Source organism: Triturus cristatus, chromosome 2_1 (assembly GCF_964204655.1).
Source record: "Triturus cristatus chromosome 2_1, aTriCri1.1, whole genome shotgun sequence".
Lineage (NCBI taxonomy): Eukaryota > Metazoa > Chordata > Amphibia > Caudata > Salamandridae > Triturus > Triturus cristatus.
Window position 1 is genome coordinate 551,073,225 of NC_140581.1, and position 23,764 is coordinate 551,096,988.

The 23,764-nt window shown below is 46.0% G+C and overlaps 2 protein-coding genes across 2 annotated transcripts in view; one reads left to right on the forward strand and one right to left on the reverse strand.

Annotated features, from left to right (window-relative positions):
• The window catches only part of TMEM161B (transmembrane protein 161B), a 223,556-nt gene extending 205,797 nt beyond the window's left edge, over positions 1 to 17,759 (reverse strand). The window contains exon 1 of the mRNA XM_085632431.1: positions 17,576 to 17,759. Within this exon, the coding sequence (XP_085488557.1) occupies positions 17,576 to 17,578 (3 nt within the window). The 5' untranslated portion in view covers positions 17,579 to 17,759. The remainder of the gene's footprint in view (positions 1 to 17,575) is intronic.
• Positions 17,760 to 19,413: 1,654 nt separating this feature from the next.
• Positions 19,414 to 21,445, forward strand: LOC146865616 (uncharacterized). Its single transcript, XM_085640173.1, has 2 exons — positions 19,414 to 20,743; positions 20,865 to 21,445. The coding sequence occupies exons 1-2, from the start codon at positions 19,414 to 19,416 to the stop codon at positions 21,443 to 21,445; spliced, it is 1,911 nt and encodes a 636-aa protein (XP_085496299.1).
• The last annotated feature ends 2,319 nt before the right edge of the window (positions 21,446 to 23,764 follow it).

The window sequence follows — 23,764 nt, forward strand, 5'->3', positions numbered from 1 at the left end:
AGACCCACGTACACTCTCGGACGGAACCACTTTCCAACCCCACGAATCAGCCTTCCAGCAAGCCCAAACGCATCAATCAAGGACACGTTATCACGATAATTTTGAACCGTCCACTTCGTCTTTTTTAGGCGAGCCCACTTGGATCAATCGAGACCAGAACTGGGGGAGACCGACCAGATGGAACCAAGGACGCGGCAACAGACGTGGGAATTCCAGAGTGCGGTTTCAGACACAGCCACAACAGAATCACGGAGAGATTCGGACCAGACGTCAAACTTACCGTTGGTAATTAGTAGTTCTAATAACGAACTGTCTATAGCCTTGGAAGCATCAACTACCGAACAAGGAACAACAAATGCCATTACAAATATCAAAGACCCCATATTGAATATTTCAAATTACATCTTGAATAAGGCGGAACATGATATCCTGTCGAGAGGGTTATCCTTTGTACCCACTTCAATACCCAATTCCTTCAATATCAAATTGGAATTACAACAATTCTTCAGAAAGGTCCGTCTAAAATACTTCTTTGTGAAAAATGAAAATTACAACAAAAAACAGACAGCAACAGACTTCCGCCCAATATCAACCTTCACGCCAGCTTCTCACTTGATGAATGAAAGAATCATAGCCTTTGAGAAAATAGTGATGAGTGAAGTCATGGAACTACTAAACAACTTTAAATATATCAAACACAACATCACCAAAGAAGAAAGACTAGCCCTGCATACACTGAATAGCAATAAATCTATTGTTATTAAAACTGCAGATAAGGGTGGAGCAGTGGTAGTGCAAAATACAGAAGACTACATACTGGAAATCAATCGACAACTTAGTTGTACTACGAGTTACACCCGGATTCCTGGTGATCCCACTAAGGAAATTGCGAAACTAATTAGAGATCTTACTAATCTTGGCATTGAGCAAGGTTTCCTGTCAGAACCCGAGAGTAAGTTCCTTAATAAAACAAATCCTAGGATTCCCACTATTTACACCATCCCGAAGGTTCATAAAAACTTACAAAAACCCCCCGGCAGACCCATTGTGTCGGGTTGTGGCTCAGTGTTGGAACCACTGAACCAGTATCTTGACAGCTTCTTGCAACCATTTGTTGTGGAGACCAGATCATACGTTAGAGACACAATGCACACTATTACATTGTTCGAAGACCAACCTTTTGATGGGACCACACAGTTATTTGTCACACTTGACGTGTGTTCATTATACACGAGTATACCACAGAATGAGGCCATTGATGTCATCAGGAACATATTAGAAACTCGCCCTACACCTCACTGGATTCCTACTGACTTCCTTGTACAGTTACTGCATATTGCTATGGAGAAGAATTACTTCATCTTCCAAAATGAGTTCTTTTACCAATGCAGAGGAGTAGCCATGGGAGCCGGGTTCGCGCCGAGCTTGGCGAACCTGTACATGGACCATTTCGAAGACAAACACATCTATTCTGATGAAAACCCCTATATCGATAATATCGCTGCCTGGAAACGATATATCGATGATATCATGATGCTATGGCTAGGCTCAGTTAACCAACTACTGGAATTTCTACCATGGCTGAATTCGCGCAACACAAATATCCAATTTACCATGACGTACAGTAATCAATCGATCCCCTTTTTGGACCTCACATTTGAAGCTGAGGATGGCAGAATTGTTATGAATCTATATAAAAAACCAACGGATCGAAACACTCTGCTTCAGTACAACTCTCATCACCCTAGAAATCTAAGGGATAACTTACCTTATGGACAATTCTTGCGACTGCGTCGCAACTGCACCAGAAGGAAAGACTTTTTCAAAGAAACTGACATCCTGCTTGCTAAACTAAGGGAGAGGGGATACCCTAAAGGACTTCTCAACAGAGCCAGAAAAAGAGCCTGGTATAGGCCACGAGAAACTTTACTTGAAGTACAACCCAAGGACCGTACAATGGATAAATTGGTTTGTGTAACGACATTCAATACCAGAAGCAACGAAATAAAAAAAGTCATCAAAAAATATTGGAACCTTGTTGGTTCAGAAATTGGCATTACCGACACTCCGATGTTTGCCTTCAAACGTGCAAAAAACATTAAGGATTTTGTAGTGTCTTCATTTCTAGAATCTCCACCTACGCCAGACATTAGATCGCAACTTGGCCTACCATCAATCAAGGGACACTACAAATGTAGTCACTGTAAGGCATGCGAATGTACCACACCTGGAACCACCTTTAGTCACCGTGGGAAAACATATGCACTTAATGAATTCTCCAATTGCAATAGCCAAAATGTTATCTACGCCATCAGATGCCCGTGCCAGCTAATCTATGTAGGCCAGACGACCCAAAAAGTAAAAAACAGGATCCTGCAGCACCAGAGCAGAATAAAATGTAAGACCATGGGGGCCCCCTTGGTAGAACATTATATGAACGCAGGACACACGCATAATCATCTAGAGTGGTGGGTGATAGAAAAAATCACCTTACACCAAAGGGGTGGGAACACTGCCAACTCCCTTAATTATAGGGAATGCCGTTGGATCCATACCCTTGACTCTGTCAATCATGGCCTCAATGAACACGAGGAGACATATGTGCAAATGAGTAAGCTATAATATGTCTCAACTGTACAAATGCATTTACATCATTATCCCTATTTATGAATCTATGGATGTAGGACACACTCCCCATGAATGGATAATCTACTAGATAGATGTATTAAATGTGGATTTTGTGTGTCAGGTTTAATTTATAACCCATAATTCTATGTGTACATATTAAGGTGTATGTTTATAAAAAACAATGTTGTAAATCCATCTCCTTGTAAATAAGGTTTGTACAAAACACATAGTGTTCAGAACGATATAACTCCCTATAATGTTTGAAAATTGATTTAGAAAACTGTCGATTCTTTCAATATGGTGTTCGAAAATTGCTGCTTGTCCGCATTCCATTAGATATTTGATATACATGATTTGTCTTTGAAATTATACAATTGATTTATTCCCCCTGTACGAGGAGTTCATTCCGTGACTGTTTGAAAATTGATTTAGAAAACTGTCGATTCTTTCAATTGCTACTTGTCCGCATTCCATTAGATATTTGATATACATGATTTGTCTTTGAAATTATACAATTGATTTATTCCCCCTGTACGAGGAGTTCATTCTGTGACTGTTAGCTAATTGATAACTTCATATTGCCTCGATGAAATACATCAGGGATTGATATAAGATAAGACACTTAGGAGCTCATTTACACCTCATGTTTTCATTTAATACGTCACAATCAGCATGAATTCCATTAGTTTGCCGATTATGACCCGTATTGCAATCGCACGTCTATACGCTGGTCGTCTAAAAGCGATACACTTTCCGCTGAGATAGTCTCGATGAGACATAACATTTCGTGCTCCACCCTATAAGTTTGCGACTAAACACATAAGATAATGCGCCAGGTACCGTTCACCGAGTCAACTTTAGAATCCGTTCCGTGTTTTGTCCACGAACAGCTGACAGCCTGCACGTAGACTTCAATTGAGATAACGTCATATAGCCGGCTTCTCCCTCGCCTCGCTGTCATTAGCTGCAGAGCGTGAGACGGATACAGACGTCCGTGCGGATAAAACCATGTAAGTTTTCGAAACCATTGGCCCCTTGCCCGGCCACGCCACATGATTTTTTCTTTTTTAGACGTTCCAACACTTAGCGTAATAACGTCTTAAACATTGTCCCCGTTTTAACGGTAGAAGAATATTTTCACATGTAAACCTTTTAAAACTAGTGGCTCCTCGCCCAGCCGCGCTACATGATTTCCTCTTTTGACTGCACTGGCTTTTACGGCGTAATGCCAAAACGATGTCCCTGGTTAAAAGATTACGTGTATTTATTCAAGACCATAGCACGTGTAAAATGGTACCGTAATTGAGAAATATTTGTGAGGTTACAAATCTAAATACTACACATAAAGGACCCCGTGTTCCCCATCGCTAAATTTTAAGTCGGGTCTATTACGGAGTTGGCTTAACGTGTGCCTCCCAGTGGAAATGATTGATTATTCTGCACATATTTAGCTATATGGTAGAATATGCTCACATGGGCGCAAAAGTCGTATCTGCTTTTACTTTACTTTAATCCACTGTGTAACTGGTAAAAATCTATCTAGGCGCTCCATTATGGCGCTAATCTCTGCCTTCTTATTTACAGTAAGTGGCGATCGTTTTGACGGCACCACCATTTTCCAGTTGAATCTTTCACTGTGAAGGTACGTGACCTGTTAACTACACTGCGTTACATGCCGTCGTATACAATGGGGATTTCTATAGCCTATTTCTGTCATTTATTGATTACAGAATCCCTGATTAGTTCAGATGTCGGCTGAGAACTCTAACGAGAGAAAAGGAAACTAAAACCCCATATTACCCAGACTCCAGGTGAGCGTCTGTGACACTGAGGGATTCCTTTATTGTTCCTTCATTCTTCATACACACATGTCCCTTATGTAAAATTATTTGTACTTACAGGCAGCCAGCCCTACTTTTTTGTCCTGAGGAAGACCCGCTCTAGATGCACACAACCCAGCACGATTATATAGGGTCGAAACGTCGACGTGCTTTGTCCAAATCGTCCACGCACTTCCACAATCAGAATTGGGAAATCATGTCCAACTGTGGTCAATGCTCTTGATTTGTGGACTCTGTCTGTATCATTTTGTGTTTGTTATCTTTGTGATTCGTGTATATGGCAAATGTGATTTTTTGTAGGCACTGAATGTTCTATGTTGTATTTGTATTAAGGTTGGTCAGACCTGTAAATGCACAAGTTTTTTTGAAAAATTACCGGACACTGATTATAAAATTAATTTAATTTCTGAATCCCTTTGTCCATGTGTGTATATCATCCCCCTCCCCATGAATGAATGTTTATTGAATAAGGTTTAGCATTTATTGCAAGTGTAACTAAGCTTACCAATTCCCGACAGAACCAATTTTTGCCTTTATCATGCTTCTGTATGTAGGCAGAATATTATTTATTAATTAATGACAAAAATGAAATGTTAATGTTATTTGTCCACAGGAGGATGAACTTACCTATGGTGTAAACTTAATGAGGACTGCAAATGTTAAGAGTGTACGCTTTCTTTTTCTCATTACTGAAGTGTGCACCAAATCAACTCTTGTTGTAGTCCTCCCCCATTTTCGGTCCACTAATTGATGGGTTGGTTTGTGCAAAACAAATATAAAATCTGCTAATAGCTGTGTTGATTGTAAAAAGCTGTACAGAAACAATGGACTTCTACATATAAGTATTCAATACTGAAGAGAAAACATATGCTCTATGCTGCTCACCTGCAAAATAAATGCAACTTAATGTTTGTGTGGTACAGAACAACATAAAGAAATAGTTGTCAAATCCATGTAATCGGACTCACTAAAAAGCAGGCCTCACTAAGTTTCTAGAAATTTGAGGGAACCAATAAGAAATCGCTCAATTCAAGAAAATTGTGACATTCTGGAAGAGAGCAACAATGTGGGAAACAAAGGGGAATTAAATAAAACAAACACAAAGGTTCATTTTGGAGCAAAGGGGTCACCATCGCCACATTCAACCCAAAATGTTCCTTTATAACAAGATGTTCCATATAGTCCAGTTGAGCAGATAATTTCATAGGCAGTGAAAATAAAAGGTCATTAATTCATTTGCAGTTTTCTGACAAAGAATCAGTAAACAGGCTTAAATATTTCAAGTTGGTTACATTTTAAATACTGCAGAGGAAAACAGCTTGTTCCTGATTCAGGGAATGCTGTGGTCATATTTTCAAATACAAGGCACAGAAAGTCACTCCAACATAAAGCAGTAACCTCCAAAAATCCTACTTTCCAGCTGCATCACTTAGACTTTTAGCTTTTTCATGCCCCAAGGGTACCTATCTTCAATACTATGATCAGATTCAAGGGTGCACCAAATCTGTCAAAGGGAATCTTCTGTATGATCAGCCCCGTGAAAGAATCTCAGCAGTTCAGTAATAAGCGGTTTCTCTTTACAATCCAACTTTTTGAAATATCCTAGTTAATATGACTGACAATACCCACAAACTATCTCAATGTAATCAATTCCTTAGCAAGAGGCGCCAGCACTCTTTCGAAGTATCACTGTCACATTCAGTCAGACTATAGCACTTTCAGATGCTGATTCGACCTTCAAACATAAATTCTCTTTAACCACTGTAAATCAACAGTCACCTAAAATCACTTCAAAAGCATACCTCTATAAACAGGGCGTGGCCTAGCGATCAACCATTGCGGATGAACTCTAGGCGAGCTCGGGCAGCCTGATACTACATCCCCCTAATATCCTGCCGAAATGCAAGCATCTTTGCCTCTACTGCCCCTGCAACAGTTCTGCTACCTTTTGGGACCCTGGGTGTGCCGGAGAGAGGCGCTGAGGAGCTGTGGCGATCATGGTGGCACGGCCAGTGAGGAGTGGTGGTCTAACGGCCGTATCGGGCCGCCGTAGTGACTAAGGCCTGTCATACCATGCCTCCCTCACCATCTGGACATGACTCCTCCGAAGGCAGGTCGGCTAGGAGCGGACCAGGATTGAGCCGAGGAGGGCCCAGGACTGCCTTTTCTGGGGTCGCGGCCAGCTGAGGTTGGTGTGGTAAGCAGTCTGTAATGCAACCTGCATTGGCTGTGTGGCGTGGCAAAGCTAACCCTCCCTGCCGGGAGTGTTGCTATTCCCGATCTCGGCGGCCAGGCCGGAACACAGAGCCAACTACACTCTTGCCGGAGCCCACTGTATCCGGCGGCTGCATTGGGCCACGGAGATGACTGCACCCGAGCTGGGACGGGGTCGTCTCTGATGTGGTGACACCCGAAATGTCTATGCGGCCCATCACATGTGCGATTAGCGTTGGTGGGGCCTTGAAAGCTGGGTTGGTCGCGGAGGTGGGCGGGATCCAGCAGTGGCGAAGGCACAGGCTCCCATTCCTGTCCTACTGTTGACACTACAGAGACCTTGGCGGCTGAAGCTGCGTTTGAGCTGAGGCCCAGGGCTGTGAGGAGAGGAAGGCCTAGCAGGTTACATCCTGGGCCAGTGCATGGCGGTGGGGCTCCACAGTGCATTATAATCCGGAGGACAAGCGGCTGCTGAGCCCCACTGAAGATCTACCATTAGCCGGGAGAGCAAATCCCTGGGTCCCACTGCTGAATGAAGACCACATGTGAGGCACCCATAGGGGGGGAATGGTTGCGGGTTGCTCCACCTTGCGGAGGCAACCAGGCCCTGGTGCGGCCTGCATGCGGTGGGTCCCCATCTGGCCTATGCCACACGAGGCAGGCTGTGACTTGTTGTTTCTTCCCCCCAGCATATATAAAGACACCAGAGGGGTAATCCCCTCCCTCTGATTAAGAGCTCTACCTCAAGATTGTGAATCCCATGTGGGCCCTGTTTCTACTGGTACAGAATTAAGTAGGCTGCTGCCATGTGGGCCTGGGAGCACCACCCCAATATAATGCGATAAACCGCCAATTGCTGCCTTTAAGCATAGCACACTGGCCAGGACTTTGCATGGGCCCTGCCCACGCTCCCTTGCGCTGGCGTCTCTTCCCCTGGCATCTGCAGGACCAGCAACATTGGACACACATATACCAGGCCATGAATGAGTACTTTGCCCTCAATACAGGAACTTTTGCATCGCCCATGACCTTATGGGAGGCCATGAAATGGACCTTACGTGGAGTTGATATCTCATTCTGTGCTAAAAGGCGTAAACAAAGTTGCGAGAAGCTCATACAGATGGAGGCTCACATCTTGACTCTGGAATGACGAGAACGGGGGGCGGGGAAGCACGCTGTCAGCTGATCCTAGCGCAACAGCTGTATCATGGAGAATTATTAGAAGAAGCTCGGACGGCTTGGCTAGCCTCCCGTAGTAAGATATATCAATTGGAGGACAAATCCAGTAAACTATTGCATCAGTTTTGTCAACATGCGCTACAGCGTGCCAAATTCCAGGCGTTTGTGACTCCATCTGCAATATACTCGACAATTGCGAACAACTTTGCCGACTATTACATGGCGCCACACGGAAGGTGCTGCCAGATGCCCTAGCACAGACATTTCTAGACGTCCTACCCCAAAAGGCCCCATCAAACATGGCTAGGTCACTCCTGGATACCCCACTTATGGTCAAAGAGTTTGGTGCTGCCCTAGCTGACCTACCCACAGGCAAAGCACCGGGCCCCAATGGCTTTCCCTGTGAATTTTTTTAAAACATATCAGTCACAACTGGTGCCCATTATCTATAGGTGATTCATACTACCTTAGAAAATAAGCAGCTTCCTTCGGATTGTAGACACGGTGAAGTAGTGGTCTTCCTTAAACCGGGCCAACACATCATACCGCCCAATTTCCCCATTGAATACATAAGCCAAATTACTCGCCAAAGCCCTGGCCAACCGTCTCATGCCCCACATAACAGATTTAGTACAACTGGACCAGGCTGGCTTCATGCCCCATTGCGCTACCTGCCATAATATTCGCAGTGACCACAATTCAATCGTGGCTGTAGATTGCCTGGGATGCCCAGCCACCATATTACTAGCTGACATACAGAAGGCCTACGACTCGGTCAGATGGACTTATTTATTTGCACTTATGCGACATCTTAACATGGGCCCCTGATTCCGATCATGCACAAGTCTGCCGAATACAGATTTTACCGCTTCAGTTTGAGTGGCGAGTTCGGTCGCCCCCAGATTTCCTATCCAACACGGTACTCGCCAGGGATGTCCCCTGTCCCCATATCTATTCGCCCTGACCATGGAGCCACTAGCGGCCTTGGTCAGAATGGACACCCTAGTTTGGGGCTTCGAATTGTAGTAGGAGTCTCAGACCGCATGCACTTTATGTCGACGTCTTATTTTTCCTCACCGACCCAAATAGAACAAGCTCTAGGTTACTTCGAATCATGCAGGTATTTGGAAAAACCTATCGTTTTATGAATGCCATCAAGTCTATCCTGTGGCCACTGCGGGGGCTACGCGACACTGGCACATGGTCAACCGATCTGACCCTTGCCACGGAAGGGTTACGATATCTAGGCGTCTTCTTGTCTGCCTCTCAGCCCAGCTCAGGGGAACATAACCTCGCTGCATTGACGGAATAGGTAAAGGGAGAGGTGAAATCCTGGTCACACTTGCCCCTGTCACTATATGGACGGTATGCCATCTTTAAGATGGTCTCACATCCCAGTCTTCTATACCAACAGCAGAATCATCCATACCCGGTCCCGGCCGCCTGGCTTCTGCAAATAAATGCATTATTGGGTTGATTCTTATGGGGCGGGACAAGGCCAGAGTGGACCTGCGAACCTGCTTTCTGTCTACATATTGTGGGGGAATTGCAGCTGCCGACATTCAATCATACCACGCAGCAGCTCACCTTCAGGTGCTGAATGAATGGTGGTACGATGACAGGTGATCCCACATACGCAGTGGAGTGCTGGGCGAAGGCGGATACGTCTCTCCACACATCTATACAGCGGGCCGGAGCTACGGGCCATGCCACCCACAAAAGGAGTGGTGTTTAGGGTATGGAGACAATTGCTGCATCAAATGGAGTGGTGGGGTCGCCTGACACGAGGGACCCCACTGTGGCACAACTGTCCTCTACCTCAGATGGCCACATTAGCCAGGTTCCGTGTATGGGACGATAGCAGCATATCCACATTGGGGGTAGTCATGCACGGCTGGACTCTTGAATCCTTCCAGGAGCTCCAAAGGGAATTTGCTACGCCACACAATCAGTTTTATAAATATTTACAATTTCGTCACGCCGAGTCGCCATACATGAAAAACCAAGACTCTTCTGAAGTTTAATCCACTGGACGGTAAATTGCTCATGGGAGACCATAAAATCACTAAGATATACCAGTCTCTGTTAATACACAAAAATCAGGTAGGATTATTACCCAAATGTTCTTTGTGGAATCATTTGAGGATCTTACTACACCTGCTATGGAATACCAAACAGGAAAAAGACAAGAAAGTTGGGTGGAGTGGGGCAGCTCGTTTGGAACCATGAAAAGGTTTGGCTCAGGTCAGAGATTTAGATTAATAGTCCAATTATTGTATCAAAAATCTATAATGGATTCATGTCAGAAAAAATCAAGATAGGAGGAGGCACTCATGAGGATGCCTTTTTCACCACTTCGGTTTCTCCTTGCTTTGGAGCCACTTGCAATGGGCGATCCCACCATCTTCTATAATTAATAGCATTTATGTCCATGCAGGAGAACTTAAACTTGTGCGTTATGCAGATGATTCGCAAGCAAGAAACCTCTATGCCTTAGCTCTATCAGGTTATTTCCAAATTCTCCACATTTTTAAGGAAATAAAATAAACTGGTTGAAATGTGGAGCTATGCCAATGGGACCTAGAACGAGGAAACCGACCAGGAAAATTTCCTGTTCAAATGAATAACTTGCAAGGTAAAGCCCTGGGGCATACTGGTCAGAAGCAACATATTCACCATGGAAAATGTGATAGGTATAATTGACTGGATAAAAGAAGACTTTGTCAAAAGGAAAAAGTTAATGTTGGAATTGTTGAGCAGTGAAGATGGTGGTAGCACCCATATGCAATTAGGTCTTTTGTACACTACCTATGATTTAACCAACTTAAATTTTGAAAACAACCGACACACTTTTAGGAAACCTGGCTGGAATGTGACACAACCAAGGCTCAAGAGGTCGAAATTATATGGTGCTATAACCTCCAGTGAGTTAAGGATGCCTCACATGGAGGCATATTTTAAGACATGCCATCTTTCTCAAATGGCTTACCTTCTAAACCATCACATAAATACATCATTGGACTCTTAATCAATCAATCGTTTGTAGAGCGCAAGCTACTCACCCGGAACGGGTCTCAAGACGCTGAGGGAAGGGGAGAAGGTGGCGAGGGGGGTCCTGCAGTTCCCGAGGTGGTCATGGAGTTCCATCAAAGAGCCAGGTCCTTTAGGAACTTGGTAAGTGATGGAGTCTGTCTGAGGCGTAGAGGGAGGGATTTCCATGCCTTGGCAGCGAGGAGGGAGATGGAGCGTCCTCCTGCTCTGGTTTTCTTGATGCAGGGTACCATCGCGAGGGAGAGCAGGGCTGAGCGGAGAGAACGCTGGGGAGCGTGGAAAGAAAGGCGGAGGTTCAGGTTAGCGGGTACAGTGTTATGGAGGGCATTGTGTGCGTGGGTGAGAAGCTTGAAAGTGATTCTCTTCTCGATGGGAGCCAGTGTAGAGTCCGTAGGTGTTGGCTGACGTGGCAGTGGCACGGTAGGTTGAGGGCTAATCTAGCGGCGGCGTTATGGAGTTTGTGGGTGAGGATCTTATTTATATCGGCGTAGAGTGCGTTGCCGTAGTCCAGTCTGCTACTGATGAGGGAGTGTGTGACTGTTTTCCTGTGTTCGGGGGGATCCAGTTGAAGGTCTTTCGGCAGAGGGCGTGGTAGCAGGATGAGGTGATGGCGTTGATCTGGCGGTCCATTTTGAGTCTGGATTCAAGGATGATTCTGAGGTTGCGTGCGTGGTCCGTGAGGGACTGGGGGGGTCACCAGATGTCATTCCGGGCGTCTGGGTGTGGGCCCATGATGAACATCTCTTACAGAAAACACCTACAAAAGGGGGGCAGTCAAAACCCAAGATATTTACAAATGCATTATATTGCACAAATGCATTGGGACTTGAGATCCAAATGTTTACGGGAATGCTAAGTATACAGGTATCAATCCATAAAAACTTTGGAAATGAGGGATATTGTTATCTCTCTGCCCCTATATGGAATACTGTGCAAACAACAACAGTGTACAAACCATTCATTTGGCATGACTGGCTCAATCAAATTTATCCAAACTACTGGATAGGTCTTTTCAAATGCTTTCTGGAACTACTCACAGAATATCATCAGCAGAGGAATCAATTCTGGAAATACTTGCAACTGAAAGAGAGTGACCTCAAAACCGGGACAAGTGATGTGATAATATACAACATCTCCTATATAGGACAACCTAGTGAAATGGGGCCACTATGAGAAGCTGATCTATGGCCTTAATGAAACATTGATAGAGGAACTCTGTTCTAAACCAACAGAAAGCTTCTTGAGGAATTAAAGGCAAGTAAGACTACGGAAACACTATACATAAGAGGACTGGGCAGAATTATTGAAGACTCATTACAAAGGTTTCAGGGAATCCCACCTCAAACTAAGTTCCTCTAAAACACTACATGACTGACATTGGACTCCCTGTAAGCTAAACAAAGCCAAGTGTTCATTATCACCACAAAGCAGGAGCTGTAAACAAGCAGAAGGAGATTTCTACCATATTTTGTGGCACTGACCAAATATACACACCTGTTTGCAATCAGTCTGGCACACAGTTACTACTAACAAAGACCCAATAATAAAGCCTTCGCTAGAAATGGCAATTCTGCATGTTAACCATGGGATTGTTGGTATGGCCTCTTGGAAAAAAAAGATGGAATTACACTATCTTATCGATAGATAAGCTATGGATTTTTCAGAAATGGAAAACGACACCACGTACACCTGAGGAATAATGATATTACTGGAGACAATGTTAGGGTGCTAGTGCCAATGGCCACAGTTATTCTCTTTTTCCATCATGTGTTTTTTGATGGTACACATCTTGGACCCCACTCTTATGTGACATGATGAGACTTCAAATCTCGATCGTCAGAGACAATTGAGAGGTTATAACTTGGCTTTAAATTAACCAACCTACCATAGACAGGGCACACAGGCACGCAGACACACACACACACACAGACGCACACACACACGGGCGCACGCACACACACAGACACCCCCCCCCCCCTTGTGGTTAATAGTGTGCTTTACAAATAACACATAACGTAGTCCTATGACATTTTTTTTCTCTTTGCCTTAACCACTATTTCCTTCACACTCTTCCTCCCTTTAACACCAGAATACTATTTTCACGATCTACATATTAGATACTTTCCCAACTATTTGCTGCATACACTGGATTGTTACTTTACTGTTTCTGTGAAAATCTATTTAAAATAGGAAATCATACCAAATTGCAGTAGAAAACGAATGAACTAGTAGACTCTCTCAAGACAGGCTTTAATCAGTATCTTGCATCACCTAATCCTCCTTGGGTAGAAACCCCCTCAAATCTTTTGGACTTACATGAAACATTTCCCATTAATCAAAAGAAACTCTTAACCCCTTCAGTGCCCGCCCCTTTCCCCGCCCTGTGCCGGCCGTTGCATTAGCGGGCGGGGTCTATGACGAGCTGGACTCGTCATGGGCACAGCGCAACCGCGGCCCATGACGAGTCCAGCTCGTCATGGGCACTGAAGGGGTTAATAAAGGCGGGCGAAGATGAGACTTTGGGTACTGTCAGAAAATAGATGATTCCGTTTCCTTCATGACTAATTGTATTGTGGCATCCCATATAACTCTACTGTTGCCGAGATTTTTCAAAGTGTCTACTCTATATCCGTGGCCCAAATACCGGGCCTGCGAAAGGGCCAAACACTCTTTATACAGGTTAGATTATGTAACCATTGGTAACTCTAATCAGGGCCTCAGTTTTATCAATATTAGCCCTAGACAATTGGAAAAGTCAACATTCTTTCAAGCTAAATGTGTTTTGGCCAGATATTCTGGAACTTGGTAATCCTTTACTAAACATTAAGCATAAATGTCTCAGATCTTATTGCCTACTGCCAGCACCATTGGAAAGAAGCAGAGGGTTCATTCTGATTGAGCACTCTTCTCACCCAGCAAGGAGTGTCCATTGTTAAGACTGACATTTTTCAATTGAATTATCTGATTTGTTCCATCGCCTTGATGAAACACAGAAGTTTCAGGATACCAGTGTATCAGCTAGGTCCAACTACAACTGCATATACTGGGTGCTTCTACCCCAGGTCTATGAATTTCTACAAAATCTTCTGAAAATTACAACCAGAGAAGCAAACTGCCTGGTAGGATCAGATTAAGAAGATATTAAATGCCTGCATTAGCTATGCATAGAGAAAACCCCTTGGTTTAGTGTATTAAGCAACCGCCTGCATGCTACAGACTCAGACTTCAACAAACCAGTATGGGTCGCAACTTATGTTCTGCCTGTGCACCAAATCAGTGAAACACACTTCTCCTTACCACAAAGCCAACTCTCAGGCGGTTTCAATTTCAAGAAAACGAAAGACACTGCTTGTCTTCGTATGGGCCTGCACATCAGGATTACAGGTATCGAAATAAATACTGAACATATAAACTACAAATACATGCGGTCTTAAACCAATTGAGTAAGATTGCTAAACTTTAAGATAGTCCATTGTAGTTTATTTTAGAAAATATAGCGTATTAAAGAGAATGTTTTCAATACAAGACCTTTCGGTCCGATGCAGAATTGGCTCAATTTTCATCTCCATACTCTCTGTGCATGCACCCAATACTTTTGTAAAGCTCTCTTTTTATTTTGCTGGGTCTCATGATCATCCCCTACATTGCTTTCATAATAGTCTGCTATTCTTTCAGTCCTCATGCTTGTAAATCAATCTCTATAATTGTTGTGCCGTTTAGTTGCAATAAACAATCTCTGATGTGGTGCTTAGTGTTGTATAATTTATTTCTCTGTTTGTGTACCTCGGGCTTCCTCCCACTATGCTTCTCTTTCACAGTACAAACCACTGGAATGCAAAGCAGAAGTAAACAACAGAAGCTCCTTGCTCCTGTCTTCAGGGCAAATGTACTATGCATATTGTACCTGGGAAAGGAGAGAATGACTGGGACCCTGTACTCTCCCATACGCTTGTGAGGGGAGTGGCATGGGGCATCACAGTGTAGCAGGCTGGAGTTGAAAAGGAGGTTGCAGGGGGACAGGAAAACGGGACTGGAGATGCTGATTCCTCCACCAGCATACCGACCTACAAAAGCATCTTTTCAAGTAGTCCTTCAGACGAAATTGTGTTCTGACTGAGCAGGGGTCACCAGCCAAAGCTAAATAGTTTTGACATCAACCATAGCAGGTCATAAAGATGAATAAAGATATACTTGCTTTGGAAGCCTGTCAAGACATATACTGGATATGAAAGTGTGTCTAGAGCTATTTGTATAATAGAGGAAAAAATTGCTTCTATGTTTGGATGAAAACAAAGAGCACAACCCTCATAATCGTCAATCTCTCAATTTGATTAAATTCAATTCATGACATTTCTAGAGCGCGCACCTGCCTCCGAAGAGGAATCTCGGCGATAGCAGAGAGCTCATGGAAAAGACAAGGCTATAAAGCAGGCAGGACCACTTAACCTACTAGACAGGAGTTAAAAAGTAGGGTCTTAAGACTGTCTGGAGCAAGGTTCAGCAAGGTTCAGAACGGCTGCACCACAGACTAAGTGGCAGTACATTCCAGAGTCTGGGAGGCAGATATGTAAAAGAATTCTCACCTCTCCTTGCTTTTTAAATGAGAGCGACATGGAGCAGTTTCAACTTATTGGATCTTAAAGATCTGGTTTGCGCCTATGGTTTCAATCTTGTCCTGAGGTACAGAGGACCGTTATGAGTAAAGGTTTTAAAGGCAAAGGTAAGAGCCCTAAATTAAATCCTCTTGATGACAGGGAGCCAATGAAGATGCCGGAGGTGATAAGAAACTAATAAATGCATAAGAATCTTGAAGATTAAGCATGCAGATGAGTTTTGGATCATTTGCAGCCGTTTAATTAGGAAAGCAGGCAGGTGTAAGCACAAGTTATTGGTGTAGTCCAGTCTCAGTAGCTTATGATACATGGAACATGATTGGTCACTGAGCAGACTCAAGGAATGGGATGAAGTTACTGTCTCAGCTTTGGAATAGATCATGTCTTTCTCTGCAACCGCAGCTAACAAGTCTGAATTAGATCACTTAAATCATAAATCTTTAAGATGCCATGAGGTGTAACCCAGATATCATCGCTGCCATGCTGCCTGCTCTTAAACCTTCAAATGTAATAGTGGGCACCGCCTTTAGAGCAGTACTAGGTGAACATTCAAATGCAAGGAGATAACCCAGATCTACGTTTAACTAGAAAACAGGCTGTTATTAAATGAATCCAACAGCTCCAAAATTCTGGACCGTGTATTTTCCTAGATAAATTAAAGTTTGTTTACCGTTGGTACACAAATGAGAATCTTTTTCATGGGAAGGCATGAATATAACTCATTACCATTCACATTGCTCATCAATTTGGGATCATCAACTTACCCCAAACTGAAAGTCGGAAATCTGGGAGTCATATTAGGCTCTGATTTCTCCTTAATTATCTAAGGAATAAGAGTAAAAAGTCAGCAACCTGCAGCTCTCCTTCTTAAAAATCCTTCCAGTCCTCCACAGTGACTGAGTGAATCTGGTGAAGCCATGGTGATGGCCCATCTAGACTATTATAACACTGTTTACACCAGGCTTCAGGGTTCCTGGGGCAAGTGACTAGAATATGCCTGAACAAACTGCAGCACGACAACATAAAAGTGCTTAATTGGCTGCCAGTCAATGCACGAATAACGTTCAATGTTAATTGAACCATTTTAAAGGCACGCCGAGGCAGAGGCCCAGGATATCTAAGGAAAAGCGTCACCCACTATGTCTCCAAGAGAAACCTGCACTCTGCGATGACAAACCATATCACACAATGAGCCCTCAAACAGAATAAATAAACATTGAAGGAAATCTCTTCGATTCCTCTAACTCAAAAAGCACAAATCATTGAATCCAAAAATCAAGCGGCACCTAACTACCCACCTTTTCAGGAAAAGCCTTATAACTGAACACCATGTGTTTAGCTAAACCACACACTCCGAGGACAGCAACAGAACAACATCAAACTATGACCCTAACATTTCAGATTAACTCCAACTTCCCAGTTCCTATATTTCACCTAACGCTCTGACGTTATTAAAGTCGACATGAAGCGCGCCAATAATTAGTACTGTGTACATATGTATCTTAATTCAGGTGTATACAATTAAATTAACGGCAATTTATACATATGAACTGTTTTTTTTTCTTTTCATAATTCTTATATCCTTACTTATTCCATTCCTCCAGCCTTCACTTTGGACACCTAACTCACTGTCAGTTCTGTTCCTCCACCTGCCTCATTAGGGCACACCCATAGCAAGCACTTCGTATTCCAACTGCCCTTCAGCCCACTACACCATTATCTGCTGTTCTTTAACCCGCTCTCTTCTTTCAGACACCTAACCCACCCCATTGTGACTGGCACAATAATCTTCAGACAACTGGACAGTCACATGCCATTTACTTACCTGCTCCATTTTCTGAGGTTTACTGTCCCACTTTATCTGCCCTCCTTACCAGAAGTTATAGGCCCACAGATAATGCCCCCCTCCTTAGCTTCCAGACTGCCTAATCTCATCTTTCGTTAAATATGCACCTTCCGTTCAATCAACCCTCGTCCTTTAGCAACATGCCTTTTCCACCTCTTTGGCACCCTGGCCGTCTATCGTGTACAGCGATCCACGGCACTCACCATGCTGATGCGCTTCCTTGAGCACCCCTCTTCCGAGGGAGGCTAGGAAGTTAGGGTGTCACAGTGCTTAGGGGTTCTGGCTGCAGGGTAACTACTTTCCATTAGAAGGAAGGTCGCAGGTAGCTGCCATTAGAAGAATCCTTGAAACGCGACGTCACACGTTACGCGCGAACGTCGATAAGTCACACCCTAGAGGCAGGGACGCCGGTTCACCAGAAGTCTGAAAGCCAATGAAATGGTTGCATTAAAAAGAATAGACCTGCAGTGTTCAAACGCGAAAGATGACTGATCGGCCATTTTGGATGAGGATACGCACGTGGTCTCTTCCGACAGCTGCCATTGGTTTGTATCACTTTTTTAATTTTTGCATATTTATATAGCGCGAGCTCGACCCGAAGGTATTGGAGCGCTTTACATAGCACCGTAGTTACATACACATTCAGGGTGATTAAGTGATTTGCCCAGAATCACAGGATGTGGACGCGACCTCGAGGCTCGAACCCTGGTTTATTTTACCAGAGGCGGCAGCGCAGCCGACGGACCACATCATCGCCTCACATCAGTTAAGAGAATCTTTACAAAGCATCAGTCGCTGCACGCTGTCTCTATAGTGAGACTGGCACGTTACCGAATTTTTTCTTTAAAGGGTGTATAAATGGCCAGGAAGCTACAATAATCCTTCTTCTGTCTGGGGCGCCGCGTGTTCAAGGAGTGATTCAATAGTTTAAACAATGGAACTCCTCAGCAGACGTCTGTTGTGTATATAAACATTTATCTGCACATTGTATGCATAAATATTAACAAAGTATTTTGACTTTCTTGTTTTTCTTTCTTTACTCTTATAGTTTCTCTTCAGCCGACACGTGTTTTGTCGCATACACTGGGAAATCGTCCCGCGACTTTCTGTAGGCTCCACAATCTTTGGTATATTCCTTTCTTAAGTGGTGATAATTCCAACCCACAATGGGTAAAATATCTGTCCACAACCGAGGTTCTCGCACTCAAGAGTCACAGTTGTCGGCTACGTTGATGACGGAGCTGTCCTTACGAGCTCCTGGATTGGTCAGGCGGAGACCTTCCCTGAATGAAGAACCGATTTTAACGCAGAAGACAGATATTTTACCCATTGTGGGTTGGAATTCTACAGCAGGAGCGGAGGCGAGGATTATGCATTACTTTCCTCACTTTATTCAAACAGCAAGTTAAAAGACACAGTGTAAAAAACAAACACAAGACCACAACTCCTATGAAGCTCGGGAGTAACCGTGGCAACCAGTAGTCCAATCATAATCACGAAGGGTCTCATAAACAGTAGCAGTCTCCGTAGTCCTTCCTCTTTCTTCACTGCTGGCCCGTCAGTTAAGTCCCTTCTCTCCTTACTGTGGGTTTGGGTCTTGGCTGCATGGGCTTTGTGTAGTTTTTCCGTATAATTAATTGCCTGATTCTGTTTCGTTTTCCTGCGATATCGGAGCGGACTGCTCTCTGACTGCGAGTCGCGCGGTAGGCTTCGGCCCGAGCGCGTGTATTTGTTAATACGGAGCGGGTCCGCTAGGTGGCGCTGTTTCGCGCTTCTAGCGCAACGCTCCGCTTCAGGCGCCAGTGAAGCGCCGTGTGTGAGGCTTCTGCCTCGGTGTAAGAGCGTTCACATTCTACCCCTCGCCTGACACCACTTTCGCGGTTGGATTGACGGGCATAGCCCTACTGTTTAATTTAACGAGCTGACTCCTCCGCGTGTAGCGTCATCAAAGGAGTTTCAGCTACGGGGCACCGGCGAGGGGAGAGCCCCCCTTAATTTAGTTGGGGCGTTTCTGAATTTGGTGCCCTCACCTCCTTTTATCATGCATGCTCAGAGGGAGCACGACTATACCCCACCATTATCCTCTGAGGAGGACCGGCTATCCCAGGTGCGCAGACCTGCAGAGGTGGACAGGCTCCTCTCTTCGGCTATCGCCCAGGCGCTTGCCCCTCTGCAGGAGAGCGTTAACCGTCTGTCCGCCCATGTGTTCAGAGGCACAGGCATCTTGGGGGACGGGGAGGCCGGGCCTAGCGGGGCGCCTGTTGCTATCCCGCGCAAGGCCCACAAGCGTGACGCGGGGCACCTTGAGGGCTTCAGCCGTCTGGCGGAAGCCTTTCAGAAAAGTGCGCGCACGCTTCGTGATGCTCCCTACCGGGTGGAGGTTGTACCCGGAGAAAACGGCGACGAAGGCGCCACAGATTACGACCCTGAAGAGGGGTTTCCCGAATTGGGGGAGGTGGAATTGGAGGATGATGGGGATTCCTCGGATGGGGACCAGGAGCAGGACAGATCTTGGCGTCCTCAGTCTTCTGCATCTTCAGTAGCAGAGGGGGAAGGTCCCTCAAGTGATATGTTTAATCCCATGTACATTTATAGACCCCGGTCCACGGAATGGGTTCCCGACAAAAAGGTGGCTGACTATGTGGCCGACAAAATTAGGCGTCCGCTCAATAAAGAGGTTAGGGCCCGTCTGCGGTCGGAATGTCCCAGACCCTCCCTGCCCAATGGCATCACTTTGACCCCCGATATTGATCCCAGATTGTGCACCTTCTTTGCTAAGTATATGAAGGATCCCAAGAAAGGGATAGATAGATCATGGCGGGCTTGCCAGGACAAGCTCTTAGATGTAGTGGGCCCTTTGACTAAGGTGATAGAATTAGCGGAGAGGTCCCGTATTTCTGGGGAACCCCTATCGGCAGACCAGGTTACGTGCTGGGCGCAGCGGGCGATGTGCCTGCTAGGCAATGCGAATTGCGCCCTCTCGGCCGAACGTCGCCGTTCCTTACTGCTAAAGATAGACCCCAAACTTGGGGAGCTCTCTTCCTCGGAGGCAGGCCCGACAGCCCAGGGTTCCCTGTTTGGTGATCCTTTTGTCAAAGAGTTAGGTAGGTTTGTGGCCACCTTTTCAGCCCTTGACAAGGCGCAAGCCTCGATGAAGAAAATTTTCCCGGGGAAGGTTTTCGGTGGGGCCGGACGAGGCAGCGGTCGCTCCTCCGGCCGGCAATCGCATCAAGGCCCTAATAGAGCCCAGGCCAAGCGTAATAATGGATGGCAGGACGGTTGCCAAGGGACCTTCTACCCCTCCTGGGGCGGCAGAGGCAAGAACAACCGATGCCGGGGAGCCGCCCACAACAACGCCGGAGGATACAGCGGTAAGCGTACCTTTGTTAACCCCGGTTCGGTTGGGAGGGAGAATTGCCCTGTTCTATCACAAGTGGGCGGAGATTACTCACGATCCCTGGGTACTGGAGACTGTCAGGGGGTTTCACATAGAGTTCTACGGGACCCCGGTTCAAGAGGCCAGGCCCAGGCCCTTGGTGTTTTCTTCGCAGGACGAGTCTCTCATAGACCGAGAGGTTCAGCAGCTTTTATCCAAAGGGGCCATCGGTCCGTCAGATCTTCACCCCATGGGGTTTCTGAGCAACATTTTCCTGGTGGAAAAAAAGGACAAGGGTTACCGTCCCGTTATCAATCTCAGGGACTTCAACGAGTGGCTAGTCTATCGCCACTTTAAGATGGAGGGGATCCATCTTCTCAGAGACCTCTTGTTGCAGGACGATTGGCTGGTGCGTCTGGACCTCAAGGACGCCTACCTCTCGGTCCCCATTTTTCCTCCGCACCGCAGGTTCCTCCAGTTCCGGTGGCGGACACAGGTTTTCGAGTTTCTGACCCTTCCCTTCGGCCTATCTTCGGCTCCGTGGTGCTTTACGAAGCTCCTCAAGCCAGTGATGGAGCACCTCCGGACTCTGGGCATTCGATTGATCATTTATTTGGACGATATCCTGATAATGGATCAGTCCAGGACACATCTTCTCTCCCACCTACAGACTGTAGTCTCCCTCCTCCAGAGCTAGGGGTTTACCATCAATCAAGTAAAGTCGGACCTCATCCCGCAGCAATGCATGACCTTTTTGGGGTTCAGGATAGACTCCAGAATGGCGACCCTTCATCTCCCGGAGCAGAAGATCGGGTAGATCAAGAAGGAATTGAGGAAAGTCCTGCGGAGGGACAGGATCTCCTTGCGGCAGTTGGCCAGGATTGTAGGCCTGTTATCTTCATCGATTCAGGCCATTTTCCCGGGCCCCCTGCACTACTGTGCCCTCCAGAGACTGAAGGCGTCCCATCTAAGGAGGGGCCTTACCTACTCCCAGTTGATCTCTCTGAATCAGGAATCCAGAGGGGAACTCCAGTGGTGGATCGACCACATGGAGGCGTGGAATGGCCGAGCGATCTTCGGGTCGCAGCCGGATCTGGTGATAGAATCGGACGCCAGTCGCCTCGGTTGGGGAGCCCGTTGCGGCTCAACCTCAGTGGGGGGCAGGTGGACGGAGGAGGAGCTTTCCCTGCATATCAACTGTTTGGAACTTCTGGCGGGGTCCTTTGCTATTCGATCCTTCACGACGGACAGAGTGTCTTGTTGTGTGCTCCTCCGAATGGACAACAAGACGGCGGTGCAATACATCAACCGCCTGGACGGTACGCGGTCGAGGGTCCTGGTGGACCTAGCCAAGGACTTCTGGCATTATTGCCTTCAGCGTCAGATTTCGGTGACGGCCGAATACCTCCCGGGAGCTCAGAACTCGGTAGCGGACTGGAACTCCAGGCATTTCCGGGACGCCAGCGATTGGAGACTGGATGCGACAGTCTTCAGCTCTCTGATGCACTCCTGGGATCCTTGCCAAGTGGATCTTTTCGCTTCCAGGTGGAACGTCCAGCTTCCCAGGTACTTCAGCTGGAAACCGGATCCCGTAGCAGCAGCGGTGGACGCCTTTCTCCAGAACTGGTCTTCGATACCAGCTTATGCCTTTCCGCCATTCTTGTTCATCCAGAGAGTGGCGGCCCAGGTTCGGCGACAGACAGCCTCTCTGATCCTGGTGACTCCGATTTGGCGCTCTCAAGCGTGGTTCCCTACTCTACTAGAGCTGAGCTGGGACCTTCCTATTCGTCTGCCTGTATTCAACGGGGTCTTGGTGGACCCCCTGGGCAATCCTCATCCCCTGGTGCTTCAGGGCCATCTTCAGCTTATGGCGTGGAGGATTTCAGGCGACGTTGGTCAGACGAAACTTTTTCGCGCAAGGCTGAATTCCTCATCCAGCAGGCATGGGCCCCGGCGACCATCAAAAGGTACAGATCAGCTTGGAGGCGATGGGTACGTTGGTGTATGGCGAAACACCTGGATCCCGTGGGCTCCAGAGTTTCGGACATCATCAATTTCTTAACAAAGCTCTTTCAGGAAGGGCTGGCTTATTGTACCATCAACTCTTTTAGGTCGGCTATTTCGGCGGGCCATGTGCCCATTGACAACATCCCGGTGGGAGAACATCCCTGAGTGTGTAAACTCCTGAAGGGCTTTAGAATTTCTCGACCCCCTGAGCCCCGTTATACAGGCCTCTGGGATGTCAACCTGGTTTTACGTTTACTGATGTCCTGGCAAGACAATCAGTACCTGTCTAGAAAGGAGATATCAGCGAAGCTAGCTATGTTGTTATGCCTTATTTCATGCAAGAGGGCGTGAGATGTTAGAGCTTTGGATCTCACAGCACGGATCTTTACACCGGAAGGGGTCACTTTTACCATCTCCAGGAGAACCAAGACGAGTACGAGGTCAGTATCTTATCCTGCTTTTCCAGACTCCCCGAAATTGTGTGTAGTGAGATGTCTCAAGGCCTATGAGGATATGACATTGGAGGTACGGCCTCCGGGAGAACTGCAACTTCTGATTGCCATTAAAAAACCGTTTAAGGCGGTATCTTCCCCGACCATTGCCAGATGGGTCAGGTGGATTATGACTGAGGCCGGTATTGACACTGCTGAGTTTGGCGCACACTCTACCAGGGGAGCAATGGCTTCTAAGGCCATTCAGGTAGGGGGTAGATTGGAGGACATTATGAATGCGGCGGATTGGTCTTCAGATTCAACTTTTAAAAAGTTCTACTTTAAACCAATCCATGAAGCGGCCGCTTTGGTGGTAAGGAGGCTTTGAACATGCATAATCCTCGCCTCCGCTGCTGCTGTAGAATAAGAAATTTCCTAGTTAGCACGAAGGAAAGTTTCAATTCTAATAAGGAGACGGAGGCGAGGATTATCCCACTGTTGTAAAATTGCAACTTCGATGTGATTAAGCATTTACTAAAGACATGAATTCTCCTCCCTTACACATGTTCCTTTTGTTA